Genomic DNA, 23,577 nt, shown 5'->3' on the forward strand with positions numbered 1-23,577 from the left:
TCCTCAATAACATATGCTCTATATTATTTGATTCGGGAGCCACTCATTCGTATATCTCGTTAGGAATGATAGAAAAACTAGACAAACCTTGTGAAAAAGTTAGAACTAGGTTTGTAACCGAGTTGCCTTCGGGCAAAGTAGTTCTATCATCACGGATAGTACGAGGCGTACCGATCAAGATTGAGGATGTAGAACTAGAAGGATACCTAATAGAACTGGTGATCAAGGACTTTGACGTGATACTAGGCATGGACTGGCTAGCACGGCATGGCACAACCATCAACTGCAAACGCAAGAAAGTAATGTTCGAGACCCCTAACGGCCAAAGACTATGCTTCATGGGACAAGCTTCAGGATTACGCACCCCATTAGTATCATCTCTCAAAGCTCAAAGAATGATGGAGAAAGGATGTCAAGCGTTCTTAGCCAGCATCACAAATGTAGAAAAGGAGACACCACTTAAGGTGGGAGACGTCCGTATTGTACGAGAATTCCCTGAGGTATTTCTCGATGACTTGCCAGGATTACCGCCGACTCGAGAAATTGACTTCACAATAGAATTAGTACTGGGCACCGAGCCTATTTCTAAGGCACCATACCAGATGGCACCTACGGAACTCAAGGAGTTAAAGACGCAACTACAAGAACTCCTAGACTTGGGTTTTATTAGGCCGAGCCATTCGCCATGGGGAGCCCCAGTGCTATTCGTGAAGAAAAAGGACGGAAGTATGCGGATGTGCATAGACTATCGCGAGCTGAACAAGGTAACGATCAAGAACAAGTACCCGCTACCCCGGATCGACGACTTGTTTGATCAACTCCGAGGCGCGACTGTATTTTCAAAGATTGATTTACGGTCCGGGTATCATCAGCTCAAGGTAAAGGATGAAGATATTCCTAAGACAACCTTTAGAACTTGTTATGGACATTACGAGTTCTTGGTTATGTCCTTTGGTTTTACTAATGCACCAGCCGCGTTTATGGACTTGATGAATAGGGACTTCAAGGACTACTTAGATAAATTTGTCGTAGTGTTCATCGATGACATTTTAGTATACTCTAAGGATGAAGTAGAGCACGAGGAACATTTGAGATTGATTTTGTCATGACTAAAGGAGCATCAACTCTACGCCAAGTTCAAGAAATACGAGTTTTGGCTTTCGCAAGCGGCGTTCCTCGGGCACATTATATCAAGAGATGGAGTTGCAGTAGACCCATCAAAGGTAGAGGCCATGAAGGATTGGCCAAGACCAAAGAACACATTTGAAGTAAGAAGCTTTCTAGGGTTAGCAGGTTACTATAGGAGGTTCGTAGAGGGCTTTTCTAAGATAGCCACTCTGCTCACCAACCTGACCCGGAAACAACAAAAATTCAACTGGAATGATAAGTGTGAGGAAAACTTCCAGTTGCTTAAGGATAAGCTTTGCTCAGCACCAGTACTCTGTGTACCAACACCCAACGATAAGTTCGTAGTATACTACAATGCATCGAAGCAAGGATTGGGTTGTGTGCTGATGCAAAATGATAAGGTGATAGCCTACGCCTCACGACAGTTGAAGGAGTACGAGCAGCGCTATCCAACTCACGATATGGAGTTGGCAGCAGTGGTCTTTGCGTTGAAAATCTGGCGCCATTATCTTTACGAAGAACAGTGCGAGATTTATACGGACCACAAGAGTTTAAAGTACTTCTTTACTCAGAAGGAGCTCAACATGAGGCAGCGCAGGTGGTTAGAGTTAGTAAAGGATTACGACTGCGAAATCCTATACCACCCAGGAAATGCGAACATAGTTGCCGATGCGCTTAGTAGGAAAAGTTATGGGAATTTAGTAGCTTTAGCCAGAATAGAAAAGCCGCTACAACATGAGATAATCAGTGCCGGAATAGAAGTAGTTGTTGGCAAGCTAGCTAACTTGTCTATCCAGTCGAATCTGCTAGAAGATATACGAATTGGTCAGGGACATGATGACACACTAGCAGCATAAATGGATGAAGGAAAGGCTACAGGTTTCTCAATATCTAGTCAAGGTTTATTGAGAAATAAGGATCGGGTATGTGTGCCAAATGATCAAAGGATTAAGAAGATGATTCTAGAAGAGGCGTACAGTACCCCGTACTCAGTTCACCCAGGATCGACCAAGATGACTCATGACGTTAAGGCAATCTATTGTTGGCCAGGGATGAAGAAGGACATAGCGGAGTTTGTGTCTAAGTGTCTTGTATGCCAGCAAGTGAAAGCAGAGCATCAGCGGCCTGCAGGTTTATTGCAACCGCTTAGCGTACCAGAATGGAAGTGGAACAAAATAGCTATGGACTTCGTGACAGGTTTGCCAAAGACGAATAAACAGCATGATTCCGCTTGGATAGTAATAGATAGACTAACCAAGTCGGCTCATTTTCTGCCTGTTAAGACTTCATACATGGCAGACCAATATGTAGACATCTATATCCAAGAGATAGTACGGTTGCATGGAATCCCCAAGACATTAGTGTCAGATAGAGGATCGGTGTTTACATCGAGGTTTTGGAGAAGTTTACAACAAGTTATGGGTACTAAACTAAGTCTTAGTACAGCTTTTCATCCTCAGACAGACGGACAGTCCGAGCGTACGATTCAGATTTTAGAAGATATGCTACGGGCGTGTGTACTTGATTTCGGAGGATCATGGAATAAGTACTTGCCGTTGATAGAGTTCTCCTACAACAACAGCTACCAATCAACGATCGGGATGGCACCTTATGAGTTGCTATATGGAAGAAGGTGCCGATCATCGTTGCACTGGGACGAGGTAGGAGAAAGGCAGCTTCCAGGTCCCGAAGCTGTTAGAAAAGCTCAAGAAGTAGTAGCGCTTATTAGACAGCATATGCTTGCTGCTCAAAGCCGTCAGAAAAGCTATACGGATGCCAAGCAACGCGATGTGGAATTCCAAGTTGGAGATCAAGTCTTCCTGAAGATATCTCCTATAAAAGGTGTAAAACGGTTTGGGAAGAAAGGCAAGCTTAGTCCCCGATTTATAGGTCCTTTTGAGATATTGGACAAAGTGGGAGCAGTTGCGTATAGACTAGTCGTACCGCCAGCACTAGCAGATAGTCACAACGTGTTCCACATCTCGATGCTATGCAAATATGTGTCAGACCAATCTCACGTCCTCAAGTATGATACGATAACACTCCAGAAAGACTTGAGTTACGAGGAACGACTGATTAACATCCTGGATAGGGGGGTTAAGCAGTTACGGTCCAAGATCTTTCCTATAGTCAAAGTCCTATGGAGTAATAGTTCTGAACGAGAGGTAACGTGGGAGTTGGAGGAGGACGTGCAAGGCCGGTATCCGGAGTAATTTGGTAAGTAAATTTCGAGGACAAAATTTTTTTTTAGTAGGGGAGAATTGTAGAGTCCAAGAACTTTACTTAGCTAGTTAGATAGTAGTATAATAGTAATAGTAGTATTATTGTTATGACTGTGGATTTTTGGTTCAGACCGGGATTTAATTGGACACTCGTAGTAACACTTGTAGATTTGCTAAGTTTAACCTATAGTTTAAGAATATTAATTTTAACCTAAGGTTTGATTAATATGACTGATATTGAGGGTAATATTTATTATATTATAAGGTTTAAATAGACCCAATAAGATAGTAGCACTTGTCATGTGTGTGTTTAATGATGATTAAGTATTTTTGAGGAATAAACTTATTAAGAGTAATATTTGAATATCCTAGGGTCTTTCAGCAGCTTTGAAAACATTAGAGGACTTAGTCAAGGCTGTTTACTCAATTCAAATTAGGCTGAAAACGTGCAATTTTGTGATTAAATATTCAGCGTATGCCGATATATCGCAGCTATAGGGGGTGATATATCGCAGTACGGGGATACGAAAAACACGAAACTTCGCACGATCACCTCGGGCATGCTGGCCCAGGCGATATATCGCCTACAAGGGGCGATATATCGGCCCCTTCAGTGTACTTTTGAATATTTTTGAAAACGTTCCCATTTAAATCTTTAACCTCTTGATAAGTCCAGCATCTTTCTGAACGAGTCTTCAGCCTTTGCTGAACGATAATTCAAATATTTTTCACTTAAAAAGCCATTATTTTTATTCAAGTTAAATGAAGATCTTTTCTTCCTTGAACTCTTTAAATAGGACCTAGTACCCAGCCATTTATTCATTCATTAAGCTAAGTTCAGAGGCTGCAAGTTGCTAGGTTATTATTGAGAGTGTAAACACTTGGGTTGGGGATTATAAGCTTAATCATTATAAGCTTACCAAACACTTGGGAAGTAAGGATTATAGCACATTTCGGTTCGAGGTTTAGATCGGTCATAAAGTCTTCAAGGTATTCCAAAACTCTAGTCCATTTCTGTTTTGTTTTCCTTAAAATTCTTATAGTTTTCTACTCAACATCCTAACTCTATTCTTTATTCTTGGTTAGGAAATCTAAGATCTTGCACATAAGTTTTTGGTAAGTATATTCTTGATGGTATAGTTCATCCATTCTTTTCATCTCATTCTCTTAAGTATACTCACCCTTCCATTTATGGTTTTTACGAGTGTTCCAAAGTCCCAAATCTGTTCTCATATCCCGGTACTTTTGGTAAGGAAAATAGGATAGGATTTATGTGTTATGTTATATGATTTTATATGTTATGATAAATGTTATCTTACGATTATGTGTTATGTAATATGCTATGTTAAGTATGTTTGTAGACTTGGGCATATGACCTGTACAACTAACAAGCCCCAATAAATTATGGGCATATGACTTGCTTAGCTAGCAAGCCCCACTAATCTAATGGGCATATGACTTGTTTAGTTTATGGGACCCCAAGTAATAATGGCCATTATAGTATAAGTGATATATGTTATGATACGTTTTAGTATATATGAATATGATGTATATGATTTATGTGTTAGATTTTCCTTGCTGGGCATTAGGCTCACTCCTTTTTGTTTATATATGCAGGAAAATAGCTTTAGTGGCGGGAAAGGTTCTTGGAAGCTTGGGGATGTGTGTTGAGGCGGAATGGAGTCAATGGACCAAGAGTTCGATCAAGGATGAAGTTTTTTTTTTAAATTTTATATGTATCTTTCCGCACTTTATTATGTAATCCATGTTATTTAAAATTATGTTATGTTTTTCTTTTAACAACAATGGGATCTCATATCCTATTTAGGAATTTTATATAGTTTTAAGCCTTTAACAAAGATATGTTATTTCAAATGTATGTTTTCGTAAGTTTTATTAAAAGAATTAGTGTCTATGTATAGTTGTCGTTAATGGTCCAAAGTCTAGAATAGTTGGGTCATTACAGAGTTTCTATCTGGGGAGCATGCCACGGCCCTTAAGGGCAAGTCATGACATGCCTGAGCAACTTTAGCCAAAAATGGGTTTTAGTCATGGGAACTTAAACATAAGGGCTCGGGATCGATCATACTACCCGATTTAGTAGAGTTCGACGTCCCGAAGGCTAGAACTTGGTCTGGCAGCCTTTATTCGCTCCTTATTGATGGGGTTCTATATTATGGTTGTGACTAGGTTATTGCCAGGGGCTCAGAATCGGGATCATGCTCGAGGGTCATTTATTGGTAACTTGTGCTTGGACCAAAGGTAAGAAAACTGTACCCAGTATGTGGTACATGTGATTATGGTTTGGCCTAAATTGTTGAACATGAACACGAATAGGACATGAACGCCTGAGTATGTGCATGATTATGATTATGCTTGTGATTGTTGAGTAAGCATGCTGAATTTTTTATATCTGGATATTTGACATATGATATATGCCAGTTTGCATTATCTTATTGTGAAAAGCATTGACCTATTAGTCAAGGTCGAAAATAGTGCTAAGCGCTGGTTGAAAATCATTGAATTATTAGTAAAGTTCGACAATAGCGCTGAGCGCTAGTCGAAAAGTATTGACTTGTCAATCAAGGGCGGCAATAGCACATTGAGCGCTAGTTGTAATGGTTAGGCTAACCAGGAGAGCATCATACGCTTGACCATTCTATTGGTCGGAGAAAACTTAGCACCGAGTACACTAGATCAACTCCAAAGCTGGTTATACAGAGGACAGGGCAAAGGAACCCAAGTTGACTCTATGGTCATCTAATTAGGGTTGCAAGCCCCAGAATGATTCCATAATAATTTATTTGTACCTGTATGCATGCATACGTATGGTTATTATTGCTAGGCATGCTTATTATGATTTGGTAACATGTTATTAACTGCTTATGAGCATGTTTAAGTTTTCTTGCTGAGCCTCGGCTCACAAGTGCTATGTGGTGCATGTAAAGGGAAAACAAAGCTGGACCATCCTTGAGTTGGAGAGCTTAGGTGACGATGTGTACATATGTGGCTACTCGAACATCACGACCGATGGTTTAAAGAAGAACTAGGGTCAAACTCTATTTTGTCGCTTAGGTCAGCAGGTTGTAACTCTTTTATTGTAATTAACCTTTTAAATTTATTTTTGGGAACCCAACGTATACAGTAAACGTTTTAGTAAAACGTTTGTATCTTTGACCAAAAATTTTAACCTTAAATCGTTAATCACATTTAGTTACACGATTATGGCCAAATGACTCGTTTATGGAGTTTAACACTATTTAAAATACACAGTGTAACTGTCTTTGGGTTGTAAGGCGTTACATATGGTCTTGCTTTTGAACATAAAAATATGACCCTCCTTCTAGCACCAATTATTGACATGTTAAATAGTCAATCACTAGTGCACAAATTTCTAGGAGTAGATTTGTACTAGAAAATAAGATCGAAAGTAAATTTGTTAAAGATAAATGAGGAATAATGGAAATTTACAGTGGTTTAGCTATAATCTCGAGCCTATATATGTTTATTTTTTTCACTATAGAGAAAATGATTATAAGGGAGATAGTTTTCTCTCGAGAATTATAATTCAAGTTTCCTTTACAAATAAACTCCAACTCTATTTATAATGAAGCATTGATGAAAACTTGGTAATTTAAGAGATATATACATTTTGTAAATATCTTCTCTTGTTACAAATATTTGAATTTAATTTTCAACAATATTCATTAAATAAGGAATATTATAGAAGAATAAATACGCACTACTACAAAAAAGGTCATTTGTGACAGTTCCTAATTGCCACAGTTGATTTTTTACGTTAGTTTTGAAACTGACGCGGAATCCCATGACGCAAACGAGCCTGACATTTGCGTCAGTACCCAATTGACGCAAACGTAATGCTATATTAAAAAAAATAATAAAAAAAATGCTATGAAGCCCGACCTCGTCTACCCAGCCCCTAGTCACCCTATGCGACCCCAACCCCCCTGTACCCAATCCCCAGCCAGCCACCTCTCAACCCCCGCGACCCCAGCCACCCCCCACGACCCTCGCAACTCCAGCCACCACCATGACCCTACGAAACCAGTGAGAGAAAAAAATCAAGAGGATGGTTTTTGAGTTTTGGTTTTTCAAACAATAATCTTCAAAATAAAAAATCTATACAAAAAATTAAAAAAAAAACTATGTATAAGGTTCATAAATATATTATATTCATCAATTTAACCTTAAAATTTAAAAAAATGAAAAAAAAACTCACCAAAATGGGTCAAGAAAGTCGGAGGCGCCGCTGGTTGTTGGGAGACGTCGGTTGCCCACCGTTGCAAACGGTCCGTTAACGGCGTCAGTTGGCCACTGACGCAAACTTCGCCAATTAACAGCGCTAGTGTTATCACTGACGCAAATGCCCCTGCATTTGTGGCAGTGCTCAAATGCCACAAATGCTGATTCTCGGTCAACGACGTTCGTTAACGGCGTCAGTTGGCCACTGACGCAAACTTCGCCAATTAACAGCGTCAGTGTTATCACTAACGCAAATGCCCCTGCATTTGTGGCAGTGCTCAAATGCCACAAATGTTGATTCTCGGTCAACGACGTCAGTCAACTACGTTGACTGACGCGTTTGACTAACATAAAAAATGTATTTTGGTATAGTGGCAGACTCATCATCTGCCTTGTCACATGTTGCTATATTATCAATTTTCTGCAATATTAATAAATATGTGAGCACTCTTAATAGTTACTACCTATAAATGATTACTTAATATTAACTATTGGATTAAGATCAATGATCTATATTTATAATTGTTAATTAATATTTCTAAAAATAAATTTTGACTTTTTTAATCTTTTAGAATAACAACCTAATGACATGATCATCACATATTTATTAAATAAAGAATAAAAAATCTTATTTAATATTCGTTCTTTATTCTTTTTTTATTCTTGATTCATTAATTCATTTTATCTGTTCTATGAGAAAAAAATTATTTTGGAATTATTGAGAATAATTAATGTGACCATTATTTTTCCAACTAATGTTTATTGCCTAATTTATCTAAAAAATTTGAAATTATTGATTTTATATATTTTGTTTATTTATTTTTATCATCATTATAATTATTCTTCATCAAAAGTTTATTTAGTAATCTGTGATAACCATCCATAAGTAGTAATCATTGAGAAATATTCTAATAAGTATATAAAAGAATAAAATTATAACTTTATATGTTAAAAAATATATATAAATAATATTAATATTATATAACTTTTACTTACTATTTATTATATTAATATTATATAAAATAATATTATTACGTAGCTAATACTAATATAAATCAGATAGTGCTGCCTAGGGAAGGTTTTCCCTACAAACAACATTATTGCATTCTCATATGTTTAGAAAAGTCCAAATTTCCCATATTTTTAGTTTTGAATTTATTTTATTCAATATTCTTAAAACCTTCACTATCAAATATTGAACTGCATATCAATATCCTGACCAAAGTCTTTGACCCCTTAAGCTTGTCAGATTGATCAAGGTCAACCCATGAGGTGGCCTATATAGTATTATGATTGGTGAGCCATTTTTGTTGTTGAGGATCAATTAGGCCATCTCATCTTAGTAGAAGCGATAAACATTGAACACATTGACCCTCCAATTCTAGATATTAGGAAGTTGTGTGGTAAAGGACACAAAATCTCCCATATTTCATGGTACTACAACTCAACCTTAAATTGACCAAATATGTAATGGTAAAGGCTTTCACTAAGGTTGGTTAAGATAACGAGGTGGAATAGAATAAAACGAAAATGAATCAATTTTTATTTTATTCTTTTGTTTTGTCTTATTTTCTATTATTTTGATAGAATTGCTTTTCTATTTAAAAATAAAATAAAAGACAATTCTAATACAAAATTTTAAAAAATCATATTAATATGAGAATTTACTTATTTGGTACTTTGTATTTTTACAAAGTATCATTTTGGTACTTTTTTTTTTAATAATGCTTGTATTCTACCCTGTATTTTAAAATTACACATATTTGGTACCCTAGACTCATATTTGATGAATAAAATTTTATCAATACGACAAAACTGTCATAAATTATATGTAATTAAATAATTAAATTTGAATTTGGAACTCATATAATTGAAAGCATGATGATTAAATTGGTAAAATTTTATTAAATAAATTTGAGTTTAGGGTACTAAATTTGTATGATTTCAAAATACAAGATATCAAATATGTACGATTTCAAAATAAAAAGTACAAAATAAACATTATTATAAATATAAAATACCAAAATAATACTTTACAAAAATACAAAATACCAAATAATTACCTCCCCTATTAATGATTTGATTTCCTTTACTATTCCTCATTTTTTATATCTCAAACAAACGTCACATAAATTATCGAATCAAGAGATGAGAACTACCAAAACGCCAAAACCAAAGTTGGTTGCGGCAGTCAGGACCGGACCTAGACATAATCAAACTAGGCCTATGCTTAGGGTTTCCACGTGGGAAGAACCAATATTTTGAAAAATATCATTTTTTTTCTATATAAGAAAACTCCAAACATTTACAAAAATACTAATATTTTTATAATCCTTATAAAAATACTAAAAATTTTCTTAGCCTCCATGCTCCAAGGCCGGCCCTAGCTGCAGTGGCAGTTGAGTATAGTCATTCATTGAAAAGAGAGATGTCGTGTTGGTTTTCCCTCAGTATAAGCTGACCCGGCGTTTACAAGCGGCAGCTGAATATTAATACACGCTTCTATTTGTCTTCTTTGTCTTTATTATTACTTTCTTTTCTCTATTATTGTTTTGTATCTTTCGTCAACATTATTGCACATTGTTGTTGAAGAATAATTTCATTATTTGATCCATATATAATATAATAATATACAAATATATATATATTATATATATTTCGTGTTGATCATTTGGGCTCACCTAATCATCATCGTCATCATCATAAACAAGAAAGGTTAGAACACAAAGAAGAAGAAAAAACATAACCAGAAAACTATGAGCTGCTGTTGTGGTGATGATTGCGAATGCAGGCCTCTTGGCTTTCTTCTGGGCCTGCCCTTTGCCTTCGTGTCTCTCATCCTCTCTGTTATCGGCGTTGTCATCTGGATCGTCGGGTACGTAATATATTTGCCATTTTTCTAACATTTGGATTATATATATAGGTTCCAGATATAGTGCTGCATCAACACCGGTGTCGTTTCATCTATGAATCGACACCGGTATGAAACGATACCAGTGTCAGAGAGGTTCAGATGTAGTGCTGCTCCGACACTGGTGTTGTTTCATTTGGAGAGAGACAGTGTTATATATCTATTATGAAATTATGTGAAATTGATTGGTATTTTTGTACTATGATATTGTTGCAGATTGGCCCTAACTTGCATATGTCCGTGCTGCTTGTGTGTGACTATCTTAGTGGAGTTTGCATTAGGGTTGATCAAGGCACCGTTTTCGATCATGAAGTGGTTTACATCTAAGATTCCATGTTAATTTTTATTAGGGTTATAGAGAGATCGTACTATATATATGTGTTTTATATTTACATCTGATAGTGTTATTATGTTTATTCATCAATTAATTAATTAAATTCCATTTGTGTTGTTTTTCCTTTTTATTTTTGTGTTAATGTGTTAGGTTGTTTCGATTATCAATTTCAAGGCTGTTTGATTCAACTCACGAGAGATCCCTTCCCAACCACAGGAATATTGCCATTTTTTACTGTGTTTTTTAGTTGTGAAAATTTGTTAATAATTATAATAAATTTTAAAAATGATTCAATTTATTGATAATATATATATGACTTTTCACACACAACTAGAGGAGACATACATGCATTGAACAAGCCTCACGGCTAAAAGATAAAACAGCAAAACACTAGCAAGAACCACACACACAGATGCCTTGAACAACCCGCAATAGTAGTAGTTTGGTAGATAGGGTCAATGGGCCATATTATTATTATTATTATAAAAGAATTTCATCTTATTATGGAAGGGAAATTTGACATAATATGCTAAAAAATTAAACTCAAAAAATGAAGATAGAAAAATTATCCCATTCTTTCAATTTCTTCCCCAAAATACCCCTAGACTTTTCAACTTCCCTCCCTTTTCTCTAACTCCCTTCTCTCTCCCATTCTCTCATTCTCGCCATCTTTCTACAGACCACGACTCGTCGTGCATGGAACCCAGCCACCCCGAACCAGCGAACCCACACCGAACCAGCAACCCACACCGAACCAGCGACCCAGCGACGAACCCACACGAACCCAACCACCTCGCAACACCACACACCGAACCAGCGACCCACACGCCCACACCGAACCCAGTGACCCGCACGAACACTACCCACGCCGGACCTCCGAGAACGTAGTCTCCGATCACCGACCCACACGAACCCACACGCCCACGGGAATCAAGGTTTGTTTTTTATATTTTTCTTTTAATTTCTCTTTTGAATTCGAACGAAATTGGTGTATTTGAGGTTAGTTTGTTGTTTTTGAACTGCATTCTGTGATTAATGTTCAGATTTCTACTATTTTGTGTTTGGGGAAGAATCTGGGTATCGAGACTGCTTTTTCTTTGGTTTCTTATAAATTTGCGATATTAAGCGATGTTTGTGCGATTTTGTGCGACTTATCAAGGCAGTATGGTTGCTTGGCGTTGTTTGTGTCTGATTTGCGATTTTTGAACGACATTTGGGCGATATTGTCCGATTATGTAGGGAAAATAATGATAGTTTATGGCATTTGTGTTGTTTTAGCGATATTTGTTCGATGTTTGTGCGATTATATTGGATAGGTTTGCGATTTTAATTTAAAAACCTTGTACATTTTTTATAATTGTAGTTTTGCGAGGTTTTGCGAGTTCTTTTGCGACATTTGTGCGATTATAAATCCTGTTTTTAAAAATGCAGATGGCTCCAGAGCTCGTTCTCCCATTGTCCGAACATTTTCCAGGGCGTATCAGCTACAGAGGGAGCGGGTACTTCACTGCTATAAAGGATAAGTTCGAAGCCTTTAAGTTGACTGATAAGGTGAAGGAAAGTCCCTTCGGATCTTTTTGGAATGCCAGTGTTCTTCAATTCTCTGGGGTGATTGTGCATCAACTGTTATTGAGGAAAAAGAAAGTCAGTGAAGTTAAAAACGATGAAGTGTGGTTTTACGTGGGTAAAACAGAAACCAGATTTGGGAGGTCTGAGTTCGGTTTGATCACAGGCCTAAAAATGAGCGGTGGCCCCTCGACAGCAGAATTGAATACACAATGTGATTCTGATCGGATACTGCGGGACTATTTCAACAATGCGAAAAGGGTGGCCTTCAAAACCCTTTGGCTAGCTTTTGAGGCGTGTGATGTTGAAGATGATGTTTACAAGCTGGGTTATGTAACGCCCCAAACTCCAGGGACCGTTACGGTGTGCCTTGTAAACAGTGTTAAACTCGCTAATCGAGTCATTTGGCCAAAATCGTGAACTAAGTATGATTAGCGGTTTAGGGATTAAAAACTTTGGTTAAGATGTAACGTTTCACTAGAACGTTTAATATATATACATTGGGATCCCGAAAATATAATTTCAGAGTTTATTACAGAAAATATTTACAACAGGCCGTACTAAGCGGCAAAACAGGGTTCAACCCTAGTTCCACTTTAAACCTCGGCCGTGGCGGACGAGCAGCTGCATATGTACACGTCATCACCTAAGCTCTCCAACTCAAGGATGGTCCAACTTCCTCTTGCCTTTACCTGCACCACGTAGCACCCGTGAGCCGAAGCCCAGCAAGAAAACACAGAATAACATGATGTAATATCAACATTAACCATAGTAACCATTCAGGACTATCAGTCCAAGCAAATAGGTGACAATAGCCAAAAGTCACAATAATGAGCATCGCTCCTTCTAGCCATGTGACGATAGGGTCACCAGGGCTTAACTGATAAGTGATCCTTTCATAAGTTTGATTAGGACAAGTGCACGGTGATTAGTCACCAACATAACCCTCCTCACGACTCTAGAGTCGAAACTATGGACAACGTCCCTTAGCCATGTGACAAACGGTCACCGGGGTCATATGCCTTGGCTATAGTCATTTGGTCGTAGACCAAGCAAGCGCTTATAGTTCTCATTGACCTTCTGGTCGGTCCAGCATTAATACCCCATATGAGTCATTCAATGCCGACCTTGATTGGATCCAATCTTTATTTGGCCCGGCGTTCACAACGCACTGCCACTTCTGACCCTTGGGTAGGTGAAACACGACCAGTGCTCAGCCCGTGGTGAACTTAACTAATAAGTCACAGCTTCACAGACGGGTCTGACACCATTGTCGATTATGACTAATAAGTCAGCGCCATACACAGGTAAGCCATGCCATCAAACATATATCACATGTCTATTATCCATAAACAAGGTATTCAGCATGCTTACTTAACAGGTATTAGTACCATTAGGACTATGCATAAACACAGAGGTTAAAGCTCTGAACAATATCATACCCGGTATACAAAGCATGTCCTAATCACATGTTTCTCATGCATCATATGCAATATATCCTGCAATCAACGTGCATCAATACCAGCCATGCATGCCACGCTTAATAATCAACCAACATGCATCATAATAGCCATGCATGTCATACTCAATAATCAACCAACATGCATCAATAACAGCCATGCATGTCACATATACACAGGGTGCAGTTTTCTTACCTCTAGTTCGAGTGAGAATAATTATATGAACGACCCCTGAGAACGACCAACCTTAAAATTCCTCGACGGTCACCTGGTCATAACCAAATTATAGAATCCATCAATAAAAATGATAACTGAGGGTTCCCAAACCAAATCCCAGGCCCCCGAGACCTCAAATACTACCCAACCGGGTACTAGGTCCAACCCCGAGGCCTATGGTTTGAATCCCTAAGCTAAAAACCTCATTTTAGCAAAATTGGCTCTAAGGGCCGCGGCCCCCTTTGCTGCGCCGCGGCGCGCCCCCCTGACAGAGAATCTCCCCATCTGCCAGGCGCCAAGGGCCGCGGCGCTCCCCTGCTGCGCCGCGGTGCTCAGCCCAGAAAGGCTAAGTCGGCCACACGAACCAGTTTTCTCCCTGTGCGTTTTTCCTCTCAAACCAGTCCCCCAAACCATCTTAAAACCTCTTCCAAACATATAATTGAACCCCCAAACAACACCCTTAGCCTACTCACACCAAACCCCAATCAAACTAACATTAAAACCCTCTTTGATTCACACTTTCCACATCAAAACTCATGATTCAAAAGCTAAAACAAAAACAGAGCTTAGCTTAAATTCAATGGTCAAAGCTTACCTTGGAACCTGTTTTGAACTTCCCACACAAGCAGAACCAAGTCTCCAACCCAGCCCTAAGTTCCCCTAGCTTGAACCTCCACCAAGAACTCAAAACTCTCAAAGAAGGCAATGGAGAAGATGAGGCTATGAGAAGGTACGGGAAGAGAAGAACTAACCCCTGTTTTACTCTGTTTTTAATCTACAACCTTCTAAGTTACTTAGTCACATATATCCTTCCAAAAAGACCAAAATACCCCTTATGTCATCTTAAGTCCCCAAAGCCACCCCAAGGGCAAAATTGGTACATTCCGCTAAACCCGTTAATTATAATTAACGCTTCCCAATTCCCGCTAATCTCAATATCCTCAAACACCAATATTTCATAACCCGTTACCCTAAAATCCCCGGTAACGCTATAACCCTTAATATCACCCCGAGACTCACCCCGAGCCCCGAGCTCCAACCTGTTATGACCAAACCGATAATCACGTTTAACGATCGTCTCATGTCGGAATACCCGAACCAACCCACATTATAATGTGGTCTCACAATATATCGTTATCATACAAACAAATATTCAAATATACCCTCAACGGGCCAAATTACCAGAATACCCCTGTAAACAAAAGTGGACTCACATGCATGCATTTTAACCTCATATTATAATATAATTCTCATAAACATGCATAAACACTTTTAATGACATAATTAAACAGTTATGGCCCTCCCGGCCTACTAATCCAGCCATAAAACATAATAGGGAATCCGGGGCATTACAGTTTATGTGCTTTTGTTGAAGGCGTTCTGTTGTCACGGTCCGAGGGTGTGTATATTTGGACTGATATGCTGAAGTTAGTTGAAAATGTAGATAACTTCTTCGAGTATCCTTGGGGCCTCCTTTCTTATCAGAAGCTGTTGTCTTCCACAGCTAAAAATATGCAGCAGCTACGGCAAAACTACCTGGATAAGTTGTCGAGCAAGAAAGATAAGAAGAAGAAGAAATCCAAGAAGGAGAAAAAAGTTACTCAACTAGAAGCGAAGTACAATGTGTACAGATATGCACCGGCCCTGCAATATTGGGCGTTTGAGATCATGCAAGATGTGGGGAAGAAGTATGGGCAGTGCAAAGGGAGCAGATTCCCTAGAATGTTGAACTGGAGCACCCCCGTTACTGTTACGAAACACGATGTGAAGCAAACTAATGTGGCACTGCTGTTTGAGAAAAGGGTATGTGAATCTTTCTCTATTTCTCCTTGTTGTTCTAATATATTTTGCCTTCAGTATTATTTGCGATATATGTGCGAGTTTTACGCGACATTTGTGCGACAACAGTTTTATTTTTGCGATTTACATTATCTGTTTTGTGACATATTTGCGACATTATGCGATTTTTTATTTTGTGATTTATATTTGATTTCTTTTAAAATATTAGCGACATAATATAATTTTGCGACATTATGCGATGTTTCTTCGAGTTTCTGCGATATTGATTGTTTTCTTATTTTTTGGTTATGCAGATGGTTGTTCTTCAGATCTTGCACCCTCGGAATTGGGAGGTTGAATACTGGAACTCCAATTGTGAGGGTGAAGTCCCCACGGTGGATATGGGCTCAGATGAGATGGAAGAAACAGAAGTTGGAACACAAGATTCCACTCAATTCGAGACCCAAGCAAAACGGGTGGCGGAATATGTTCAAACTGCAAAAATCATTCCACCATCACCACCGAAAGAACAAACAGAGCCGTCCACATCAGGCACTGTGCCTCCAACCTCAACTCCTGCAGCCAATGACGCCGACTACCTTGGGTTGGCGAAGAGATTGGAGAAGGTCGAAGCCCAACAAATAGCAATTCTGGCTGCACAGAATGAGATGAAGACTACATTTGAGAGTAGACTGGCGGAGATGAAGAAGCTTATCATGGATCAACTTGCGACCGTGATAAGTTTGTTACAGAAGCAGCCAGCAGAGGATGAATGTTGTCAGTATAATTCTGGTTCTGAAGACGACGTGTACCCTGAAGATTGGGAACCCAACGTAGATGAGGTTCCTTCTACTCCAACGGATGCCATTATTATGGCCATCGGAGATATGCAGTCTCAGGATGTGCAACAGTTGGATGGGCCACCAGCTGGAGTGGAATTTGTGAGGAGGGCAAAACGGAAGCCAGTGTATTTGAAGGACTACACAGCGGGGAAGAAGAAACAACGAACTGGTCTTGTTGAGGTTGATACTTTAAGGCCAGCAGACCCACGACTGTACAAATTTTTCAAAAGGTGGATTACTTACTCGAGGGACAACCGCCGTCCTAGAGAAGTGCACACTGACATTGCCGATCGGAGTTGGTTCATGAAGTTGATGGTGGAGCACGAATGGATCGACGATTCTGTAAGTACTTGTTTCTTAACTGTTTAATTTAACTGTTATTTGTGATATTTAGCGATGTATAAGTTGACTGTTTGTTTAAATCGTAATTAAATCGCGAAAATGGTACATTGGGATATGCGCGATGTTTGGCGATGTCTGTGCGACATAAAGCGATTTAATTACAGAAATTATGTTTTATGCGACTTGTTTGCGACATTTGTGCGACTTTTGTGCGATTCGATTCTAACCATTTTTATTTCAAATGCAGCAAATTGATGCCATATTCCACTTGTTGAGAAGAAGGAGGGAGCTCTTCCCTGAGGTGTACACTACGAATTGTGTGGTTCTGGACACATCTGCTCCACAAATATTTTCAATGTACTGGAATTGTCATGATGGTGACAGAAGCACATTTATCTGGGATGAGTCAGTCATTGATTATGTGAGGGGGATGGAGCATCGGCACTTGCCTTGTTGGGAGAACCAGGAGTACATCTACTTCACATTGAACCTTCCTGCTGAGAAGCATTGGGTGGTTGTTGAGGTAGATATTGAGAATTGGCAGATTGTTGTATATGACTGTGATATCGGCGCCACGACTGAAGACAATATGAAGTCATATTTGAAGCCTTATACCGAGATATTTGCATCCTTATTGCGGGCTTCTGGTTATTTTAAGACCAACAGTTATGTATTTCCGGTTGAAACAGGTGATCTGAGCCAGCTCCCACAAATGCATTATAAACGAGCTACTCCGAAAGTTGTACCGCAAGCGGAAAGCAGGTAAATGTCTCTTTTTGTATTTATTTTATTTTGTACTCCATTATGAATTACTTTACTAAATTGTTACTAATAATTACCAATATCTTTTTATTTGCAGTGGCGATTGTGGAATATATGCCATTGAATACGTGGAGCACCGAATGTTGGATCGGTCGTTTGAGAAAGTTAACGATGATAACATGTTCACCTTTAGACATAGGTGGTGTGTTGACTTATTTTACCAGAATGTATAATATTTACGACACTATTATATTTACGACACTATTATATTTTGTCAGATTAGTAAAATATGTTAGAAATCGTCTTTAATCGCTAATTTCGCTTTGAAAATCGCACATTGTCGCACATTTACATCGTCGGAAATCGCATTTATCGCACAAAAATCGCATACAAATCGCATAATTAATCTCCATAGCAAAATATATCGCACAAAATCGCAATGCTAATCGCAAAAACATCGCCAGATATCGCAAAATTGGAAAAAAAATCTACTTTGACCCTGTTAAAAATTCTACATGGTTCACACATTCTGTATAAAAAAAAGATTAAAAAACTGTAACAGCAACCAAGAATACAACACAAAAATCCAGTCCAAAAATAATTGCATTACAACTAATATAGATAAGTACACTAATAGAGAAAAGCTTCAAACTCGAGCTTTGCATGTAGCTCTGTTGTGCCTCGAACCACCACAGTTAGTACAATGGCGAGGTACCACAACCACTTGACCATTAGACGGGCGACGCTTCGTCGGTCTTCTACCCACACTGCTCTTCCTAGGCCGACCCACCGGTTTTTTATCCACTGGTACCCAGACTCTCATGTTCTTGATGTGTTCCGGTAGTGCCCAATCATCCTCCTCGCCGACAACATTAATTGTTGCATCGTAGGTCTTCTTCCACGTGTCTTTTGTGTAGTACGGGGAGCTAAGTGCGTACAGGCTAGCATTCTGACTAATTGCTGCGGCACATGCATGAGGACAAGGGATTTTTAGCAATTGGAACATTCCGCATGTGCATGTTCTTTCGACTAAGTCCACATCACCACCTCTCTGACCTTCAGGACCCGTACCAACGTTAAATAATTGTGCACCATTATGATAGACAGTCCTGAACCTACCATCTTCATGTTGTGCATTTAAATCCTTCTCAAAAGTAGTTGCCAAAGGGGTAGTGCACTTACTTGCATTTTCGAGACGATCAGCAAACCAATTTTGCAGTGTGAACCTAGTGAATTCAACCAAAGTAGTTATTGGATATTTCCTTAATTCTTCTGTCACGTTGTTGAAGCTTTCAGCGGCGTTGCTTGTCATTATGTTGTACCGATCGCTTGGACAATAAGGACGAGCCCACTTTTCAAGCCCTATTTGCTCGACGTATGTAGCAATGGGAGGATCCATCCGTTTGAGCACCTCAAAATGTCTATCACATTCAGTCTTCGACCATGCGTAGGCTGCCAGCCATATTTGCGTGTTACATACATCAGTCTTGAACTTGAACGTGACATTCATAGTAATATGTTTAAAGCAATAACAATGGCATGCTTCGGGGAAAACGACCTCGACAGCATGTTCAATGCTCTGATGCCTATCCAATACGAACACAAGGTTTTCAACCTCCCCAATGGCTTCCCTTAACTTCTGCAAGAAATACTTCCAAGAGTCGTGGTTCTCGCTGTCGACAATTGCAAAGGCCATCGGAAACAATTGGTTGTTTGCATCGTACGCAACAGCAAGTAACATTGTGCCCCCATACTTTGTCTTCAAGAATGTTCCGTCAATACTAATCACAGGACGACAAAACTTAAATCCCCTCCTACAAGCATCCAGTGACCAAAAACAGTACTTGAATCGGTCGTCCTCTCTCACAATGTCAGTAATAGTACCTGGATTCTTCTGTTCCAGCATGTACAAGTAACCATATAACTTTGTATAAGATTCTGCTGGCGTACCCCTCACATACGTAAGTGCCTTCTCTCTGCACCTCCAAGCCTTCTCATAACTAATCTTGATGCCATAATCCTTAAACATATCCCTCTGTATGTCTTTTGCCATGTACTTAGTTCCATCTGATGTGTACTTTTCCTTAATAATGTGGCCAATAACCCACGGTGCTACTTGACGGTGATCAGAATTTCTAGATTCCAAGTTACATGTGTGTTCGTTGTGGAACACAGTAACCTCGAACATGTCACAACGTGCCTTCTTCCTCCCCCTTAATCTCCATTTACAATTTTGATCCTTGCAAGTAACGTACAACACATCAGTGCCAGACTTCCTCACCATCCACTCAAAATTCTTTTTCAGTGCATACCTTCCCACTACATTCTTAAACTCTTCCTTGTTTGTGTACAACTTGCCAAGATGTATCTCCCCTGAAGGCGTACCACTAAGAGATGTCGTATAGACATGATTTTCCTCTATGTCTTCCCTAGTCCACATAAGAGGTTTGAATTTGGTACAAACTTCAAATTCAGAAGCAGGAGTACTAATGGAAGGACCTGGCCGACTGCTACTAGTTCCTGGTGTTTGGTGATTCTCACTACGGGGGGGTCTTCTTTGTTGCTCTGCTTGGTTGCTTGGAGTTAGTTCCAACCTCAAGGGAGGTACCTGTACAGCTCCATCAACTTCCAGCTCCACATCATCATCCTCATCCAAATCTACCACAGGATCATCGTTGTAATAGGGGCCATCGAACTCATCTAAATGATCAAATGCGATATCGGCTCTGTGGTCATCTATATTATTAGGTAGTTGCTCATTCAAACCAACCCCCTGATCAGTTTCTAGGACAAAGGTCCCTACCACACTTCGAGGGGTTACAGATGGGGGAGTAGGCTCCAAATTCACATTCTTCTTCACCTTAGTCACAAATAGTGGCAGCAAGTTGTCCACACTCATCTTTGCCTTCATGCTAAAAAACACTCGTAGTTGACTATCTTTCACTAAAACCTCCGGCGGAAACTTGGTGCCTTTCATGTACATGTAACAGACTTCTAATTTCAGTTCATACACCAAAGGATCCACATCCAACTCTTCATACAAAACTTCACGCAACTTTTCCAGAGTAGTGTCAATGTCAAACATCAACGTCTTACTTGTTGGGGAATTGAATACCCAGTTGAAACCCTCGATAACCCAAACACCATCATACAATACAGCCACAAATACAGTTGAATCTGTCACAAACAAAAAAAATTTAAAGTCGCCCATAAATCGCCCAAAAATCGCACTAAAATCGCCAAAATACTTAGTTTTTGCCACACATATAACATCGCACAAAATCGCAATGGCATCGTTCAAATATCGCATAGTTTCATCCCTAACCTCTGACTTTGGTATAAATCGCACAAAATCGCAATTTATCGTTCAAAAATCGCAAAAAAAACGAGAAACCTAGAAAAAAATGCAGAAAACGGAATATAGTCTACTTTCATTTCAGAACACAAAATGGACAAAATACAACCAACAATGTGCAGATCCATACAACTTACACTAAATATAACAAAAGCCAACAATATTTTGTATAAAAAACACTTACCCATTGCTTTTGGGTGAGAAAAATGAATGTGGAGGTCGGTTGAGTGTGTGGGAGGTCCGGCTGAAGTCTGGCTGAGGTCGTGGTGGGTGGAGGTCCGGCTGACTGCAAGCCGTGGTGGTTTTCTTGGGTCTGAGAGAGAGAGAGCGAGAGAGAGAGAGAGAGAGAGAGAGTGAGAGAGAGAGAAAGGTGATTTTTTTGGGATGGAAAAGAAGAAGGGCATTTTTGGGATGGAAAAGAATTAAGAGAATAGTTACAAAATATATAATTAGATAGATTAATTAAACAGCATGGGTTTAATTTTAGTCTAAAATGTCAAATTTCCCTTATGGAATAAGTTAAATAAAAACAAAATAAAAAAGGAAAATTCTGATTTTTTTTTTTTTTTCAATGGAATGTGATTTTATTTTGGGAGGAAGTTTCCTTGTACTTAGCTTTGTACTTTTTTTAAGAAAGAGGAAAGTATATATAACTCTCTTTTGGTATAGATAGCCCGGATTATATAATAGAATAAATATCATTTTTTTTCTCCCCTAAGTATTACCACGGTCTCATTGTGCTCCGAATTGTTCATGTTATTAAAAATTCCTTTGAACTATTTCGTTATTGAGTTGTGGAACTTTTGATACTTTATGTCTTATGTGGCTAACAGAGCATATTTGACATTTTAGGCACTGACGTGGTAGTGCCACATGTATAATTTCAATTAAATATTTAATTTAAAAATTAATAAGATTAAAATAATTAGATAAAAAATTAACATTTATTTAAAACTCAAAAAGATTGGCCATCGACACTTAAAAAAAATACCCAGCCCGATACCCCATTTCCCTCTCTCCCATCTTCTGTTTCCCTCATCTTCTTTCCCCACTTGGAACCCTAGTAGTCGCCATACCCACCTTCGACCACCATTCTCCGTCGCCATAACCACCAGAGCTCCAAGCTGAGCATACCTAGGACCCCTCGCCTATCCCCCACGAACCCAAGCTCCGAGAGAGCCTAGCCCAGAAATTGTTGCTTTTCCCAAACTCGTGCTCAACCTCTCGCACAAGTGCGTGAGCCCAGTCGAGGCACCCACGTGATTTCAGGCGCGTGCGTCCCCGAGCCCAACTGCAAGAACCCAGTCGCAAGCCTTTGCAAACCCAGATGCAAAGCACCTAGTCGCAAGCCTTTGCAAACCCAGTCGTAAGCACCCAGTCAGCCACTTTGAACATTCTTTTTCTAGGTTTGCTTTTTTTTTTTCCCTTCAGATATGGAGTTTGAAAAGTTGAAACCTTCTTATGTTTGCTTGAATCCGAGTTTGGATTTGAGTTTTTTTCTTGAATATGAGCTTGAAGATGAAGAATAGATTATTGGGATTGCTTGGATTTAAGTTATTTGCTTGTGTTCTGTATATTGACAAACAATGTGAATTTTTGTTTTGAATTTTACTATTCTTTTATATGTTGTTTTCACAATTTGGTACTTTGGCTTTCACTTTTTGCATCTATATGGCCTAGTTAGAAATTTCTCAGATTGAATCATTTGATTTAGTTATGTCAGATTTGGTTTTTCAACTTTATGGATATATTATTTATCATCTATTTTTGTGCTCCTTCTAATCTTGGATTGCAAATAGAGGGTTGATTTTGTGATTTAATTTTAGAACTTAGGTTTAAGTATAATTAAAGAGTTTCGTTTTAGTTTTGGCTGATTCAAATTCTATTTAATTTTCTCAAACAAAAAAATATATAATTAATGTAATTAATTTTTAATAAGAAAATTGGTTTTCAATTAATTATTTAGTTTAAATTAATTTTTTTAGTAAAATTGATTTTTAATTTTTATATTAAATTTTTAATTATACACGTGGCAGAGGTGGTAATGTCACGTCAATACCTAAAGTGTCCAATCAACACTTTGTTAGCCATGTACGATGAGAACTAACAGAAGGGGCAAAAATGTAACGATATTAGATCGAGGGGAATTTAAAACATTGCGACTCATTCGGGGGATACAATCAGACAAGTGGTAATAGTTCAGAGGCAAAAATGTTATTTATTCTATATAATATTAGTATAATAATACATATTTAATTTTTTTATATATTTTTTTTCAAAATGGTGTTATATTATTATTTGAACAATCGAAATTAGTAAAGTGAGATACTAATTTTTTTTTGGTATTATTTAGTAAGCAAGCGTAATTCATATTAGGTTATTATTGGATACCATAGT

At 38.5% G+C, this 23,577-nt stretch overlaps 2 protein-coding genes across 2 annotated transcripts; one reads left to right on the forward strand and one right to left on the reverse strand.

Moving 5' to 3' along the window:
- The first annotated feature begins 10,144 nt into the window (after nucleotides 1–10,144).
- Nucleotides 10,145–10,988, forward strand: LOC133802649 (signaling peptide TAXIMIN 1-like). The gene is made up of 2 exons (XM_062241001.1): nucleotides 10,145–10,488; nucleotides 10,741–10,988. The coding sequence occupies exons 1-2, from the start codon at nucleotides 10,370–10,372 to the stop codon at nucleotides 10,862–10,864; spliced, it is 243 nt and encodes an 80-aa protein (XP_062096985.1). The 5' UTR covers nucleotides 10,145–10,369; the 3' UTR covers nucleotides 10,865–10,988.
- A 7,483-nt stretch (nucleotides 10,989–18,471) lies between these two features.
- On the reverse strand, nucleotides 18,472–21,368 carry LOC133800433 (uncharacterized). Its single transcript, XM_062238389.1, has 3 exons — nucleotides 21,365–21,368; nucleotides 21,151–21,219; nucleotides 18,472–21,002 (listed from the first exon to the last, which is right to left on the reverse strand). The coding sequence occupies exons 1-3, from the start codon at nucleotides 21,366–21,368 to the stop codon at nucleotides 18,472–18,474; spliced, it is 2,604 nt and encodes an 867-aa protein (XP_062094373.1).
- Nucleotides 21,369–23,577: the final 2,209 nt, after the last annotated feature.

The sequence above is a fragment of the Humulus lupulus genome, chromosome 9 (genome assembly GCF_963169125.1).
Source record: "Humulus lupulus chromosome 9, drHumLupu1.1, whole genome shotgun sequence".
Taxonomy (NCBI): domain Eukaryota; kingdom Viridiplantae; phylum Streptophyta; class Magnoliopsida; order Rosales; family Cannabaceae; genus Humulus; species Humulus lupulus.